The sequence below is a fragment of the Bos mutus genome, chromosome 16 (genome assembly GCF_027580195.1).
Source record: "Bos mutus isolate GX-2022 chromosome 16, NWIPB_WYAK_1.1, whole genome shotgun sequence".
Classification (NCBI taxonomy): Eukaryota; Metazoa; Chordata; class Mammalia; order Artiodactyla; family Bovidae; genus Bos; species Bos mutus.
In genome coordinates this window covers 49,934,154-49,939,174 of record NC_091632.1, presented here as the reverse complement: position 1 = coordinate 49,939,174, position 5,021 = coordinate 49,934,154, and the positions used below count along the sequence as shown (strand labels likewise).

Sequence of the window (5,021 nt, the reverse complement as noted above, 5' to 3'; positions counted from 1 at the left end):
GGAGAATCCCGTGGACAGAGGAGCCTGGTTGGCTGGAGTCCATGAGGTTGCAAATAGTCAGACACAACTGAGTGACATTTTTTAAAAATAGATACCTACTAAACAAAATAAGACAAAACCCAACAACAAACTGAGTGCCAGAAAGGGTTCATTACAAGTGATACAGTCAAACACTGCTAGAAGCACAGCAAATAGAAATTATATTCTGGGAAGATTATGTCAATATGTAGCAAGAGTTATAAAGATGATCATACGATTTTGCCTAGTAATCCTACTCCTGGTCATTGGTGTATATCAGTGAATATTTATCTTATAGACATGGTCTACATAACAATATGTTATAAGGGAATGGCTTAATATGTCTGTGTTTACTCAGAATATGAAGACTCTTTTATATGAAGACTATAAAAAAAAAGGAAGATTTTTACATTGACATAAAAATAGTCTAAATATTTATAATTGTCACAGCTGTGTAAACATGTATACCAATAGAGATTCACTGAAAATCATTAACAACAAAAACCATCAGAATGGTGATATTATACATAATTTTGTTTTTCTTAAAACAATAATTTCTTAAAAATCATCTATAGATAATGTTTTGTTTTTCTTTTTTCCAAAATAAAGTTTATGTAAGGACAACTTTTCAAAATCTATTTTAAAAAACATGTAGTAAGCTACAATAAAGCAAACCTGTGAATATAGACAGGCTCCAAACACTCTTATTTAAATGTTCCTTGGGCATGTGGAAAGGGTGGTGTAAGAAAGGGGATCAACTGAATGTGGGCAGAGGACAGATGAGGAGAAAAAGAAGACAGAGGATTGAAAAACTTGGGAAAGCAACAGTATCTCTTTGGCTCCCTGTGGAGTCACAAAGGGCATATGACCCAGGGTGGTGGAAGCCTCATGTCACAGTGAATGCTGCATGAGCCAGTCGGGGAATGAGACCACAGTGACCACCCCACCGCTTTTCCTTTACACCATGTTCCAGCTGGGCCATCACACCGACATGGCCTTGGGACACGTGTGCAGTGGGAGGTTTGAATTTAGACTGGTGGCAGGAGACGAGACAACTACGTTTCTTTTGTACACACATAAGGTTTCACTGACACATTAACCACAGGAGGAGGAGAAAAGGCCACAAGATGTGGGGTTAGTGTGAGTGGGGACAAAGAAACTTTTTTTTTTTTCAAACTAAGAAAGCACCAGTATTGCAAAGACTTTCCGTGATTCCACACTCACTTTGAAACTCCCCCTCTCAGCACAGGAAGTGTGCTGACCATTGGGGGGATAAAAGAGACTCAGAGGAGTGAAGGTCCTCAGCCTCTTGCTGCACAGCTCAGAGGGACCTCAGTCATGAAACTTCTCATCCTGACCTGCCTGGTGATCTGCAGTCTCGCTGCATATACTGTGGAAGGTGAGTCAAAGGTTATTTATGAGATAAGGAACATCTAGGTGTGCAGGCAGTGGCCAGGCATTTTGGTATTGACTCAGGTTTTGAATGGAGTAAACTACTTTCTCCAAGCTAAGCCTCAGTCTTCCTGTGTGCAAAATGGGAATAATTTGACTCTAGAGGATCTTGTGGATTTCGCAGATATATCTTGGCTAACAGCTAGGCTCCTATTTTTCACAACTGGGCAATTTGGGGTAAGTTTCTTAACTTGCTTTTGCCTATGCTTACTATAAGATGAATATGATAACTGATACACTTACCTGGGGTTAAAATGAAATAAACATTATATATAATCAATAGTGTAAATTATAATAAACTTATAGTAAACTTTTCAGGTTACTACACAAGTCCTAGTTTCTTAATTAATGTTAGCTGTGGAATGGTGATGACAATTGTGTATACCTTTGAGGTTTTTGCCTATTTAATATTGATCTTGATAAATTCTCAAAAAATTTGAGAGCTCAGTCATGATGTGGGAATGACTAGAGAGTGTTATGTTCTGAAACAAATCAATGTTTTCTATTAAAACAAAAATGATTGGAAGCTCATACCTTCATACCCAGGAAATCAATATTACATTTAAGTGTGTAGGAGAGTCTATATTACTGCTATGAATGTTCCCATTTAGGATAAACTTATTGAATTTGTATGAGACTATAGTGCTAACAAATATCAGTGCCTTATATACAATCAAATAAACTATAAGGCATACCCAGTTGAGACTTAGCTACAATACTGAGCATTTGACACGTATTTTTTAAAGGATCATTTGTTCTCAGCTGGTCGGAGTACATTTCTCTTGGCAGCTCTGACCACAAGAAGGAATATCCTTGGGATATAATTAATGCTTCAGAAACTCTCTTTTAAAACTCCTAATCTGTAGACTTGATACTTAGACCAAAATATCTGAGCCTGATTGTGGATCCTCACGGTTCTCTGTAAATAGTGATGGTACGGTCTGAAAGTCCCTGAAATTGTTCCCTAAATAAAATACTGTTAAAACAAAAAGTTTAAGTCAAATGTTGCCTGAACTGTGGCTGGCTGGCATTTTTCTGAGACAAGAGGCTGGCATTTGGTGCAAACTCATATATGGGTAGGGGAACAAAGATTGAGGATTGTGGACACTGGGGTATTTCCCTCTTTCACTGGGTTCACAGATAGTTCAGCATTAAAGAAAATTGGCAAATACAGCAGATAGAGAATACGCAGGCTGGATACTGAGGGATGGAGACAAGGGGAGATGAAGAGCAACGTTAGTGAACATCTTCTCAGTCCCATGTTTATAAAAAGCCTCCTGATATCAGCAGCACTATAGTTCAAAACTATCATCATCAGTTATTATTTTAGATGATTTTTCACTGAATATTTCTCTGAGAATATTTGCTTCCCTGAGAAGCAACTATCAGTCTCTTCAGCTTAGGAGAAAGTCAGCACTTAAAAACTTCTATTAGATTTTGGGAAACCCTTTATATTATTAATTCTTCCAAGTTATTTTTCCTTCTCCAATGTAAGATATTCTGGAAACTGTTAAATTTAATCCCCCCAGGCCATATCTATTGAGGGTGAGGACTCTGTGAACTATTGTCTTCACATATTTCTCATTTTACCATTTAAAATAACACCTTTAGTGATTCAATCAAAAATGAACTACCTTTCCCATGTTTAATATTGACTGTCCCAAACTACTCTTTATCAGGTCACTCTTTGTTATCTAATTGATGACACTCTAACATTTATATTGTTAGAAATTACATTTTATTTTTGTTTGCTTGGTTTTCTGTACAGGTGTGGGGACTGAAGTTCTAGAAAAGAGCAGCTGTGTGAGTCTGACTACAAAACGACTGCCAATTAAAAACATCAAGACCTACACCATCAAGGAGGGCTCTGTGAAAGCAGTGATGTGAGTTTCTCTCCCCAAAACTGGGCTTGATGGAACACAGTGTACAGGAATGACGCCCTCCTCAGGAAAAATAAGTTAACAAGGAGGAAGACTTCAACTTAGCCAACTGTCCTTTTGGTTTTCCATATTAACCATGTCTTTGTAAAGCCCCAAACAATGATGACAAAAACTTGGCAACCGAGTTAATACTGTCACCCTCCTTTCTGATTTATCTTAACAGAATAATCGGACTGGGAACCAGATAGATAATGTGCTTGGTCCCAAGGGTTAGGTTTAGAGATGGCTGGATCAGATCAGAATTGGAGCACAGAGCCACACTGGTGTGGGATATCTCTCTATTCCCACCCACCCCTTCCCTGCCTTTCCTTTCTGATGCCTGGAGTAGAATGCCATATTTTATCAGTTGCCACATCTCAAGGAATAGTGTCAACAATTAGCCTACATGGTACCATTCTCTTTCCAGGATTTCATTTTCAAAACAGCAACACTTCCCAACATATAATCACAACTTTACCCCCCACCCCTTCAAATAAGATAAATAAATCACCTTTTGTGCAGAAGATAGGATGACTGTGCTTAGATTTGAAAAAAGAAAAAGGACCTCAAATGTCTAGTTTAATTACATCACTTGGTGGCAATGATGAGATAGGAGTCTGAAAATTATGCTGAACAAGGAATCTGGGTATTACCTGGAGCTATTTCTTCTTCACGAAAAAATAGATTGCAGAAGAATGATTTTCATTTATGATCTTGTGAATCTGAAAGACTGATTTATCCAGTCATTTCTGCACAAGATCTCTTTTATATGATCTGATCTTAACTTTTGGTCCCAAGGCTTTGAGGATGTGACTAATTTTGCCTATCTTTTCCTTGTATTGCAGATTCATTACCAGAAGAGGATTTAAAATCTGTGCTGATCCTCAAGCTGCCTGGGTGAAAAAAGCCGTCCAAAAGATAGGAAAAATATAAGCCAGGCCAAGCCTACAGGAGCCCAGCAATCCACCAATACAACTGTGACCCTGACTGGGTAGTGACCTTCCAGCACTTTGTCCCTTCCCTAGCCAGCCACCTCATTTCCCTTCAAAGCCTATGGACTGATTACATTATATTCACTTTTCATAAAAATGCTGCATGAGTCAAATTATTTTCTTATATTTAATATTTCTTTTGTAATCATTCAGATGTTCTAATTAATAAATATTTATTATTAAGAATATTCCACAAATTTATTCATTACATATTGGGAAAGGTAATACATCATTTGTGTTCCATTTCTGTCCTTACCATTCCTCCTTTTGATCCCTGATGGGAGAGATTATATCAGTGTTTATCAGAGATGAAAGCTATATTCATTATTCTTAGGTTCTAGCATGAAGTTGTTCTCTACACAACTCATAGGTGACAACTGTGATGATGACAATTTAAGCCTTATTTCAACCTGTCTTCATCATGCAGTTCTATTTTTAAGAAATAAAGGAGAAAATTATCTGACTGTTACTGGGTTCCCATTCTGAGAGTTCACTACTCAAAAAGTGACTTCACTCAAGTTTGATCTTAAGCAAATTCTCATACCTCTATGTTTCATCTCATCTACAAGAGAAAGGAAAAAGACACAGTTTGTCAGTTCTTTCATTTGCCAAGGTTAGACAGTTTATTCAACAAAAATCA

General features: G+C 37.4%; 1 protein-coding gene across 1 annotated transcript; it reads left to right on the top strand.

Moving 5' to 3' along the window:
- The first annotated feature begins 1,222 nt into the window (after positions 1 to 1,222).
- Positions 1,223 to 4,569, top strand: LOC102285258 (lymphotactin-like). The gene is given in 4 exon segments (XM_014478659.2): positions 1,223 to 1,417; positions 3,239 to 3,353; positions 4,235 to 4,302; positions 4,305 to 4,569. Coding segments are annotated over 4 exon segments (324 nt in total). The 5' UTR covers positions 1,223 to 1,356; the 3' UTR covers positions 4,385 to 4,569.
- Positions 4,570 to 5,021: the final 452 nt, after the last annotated feature.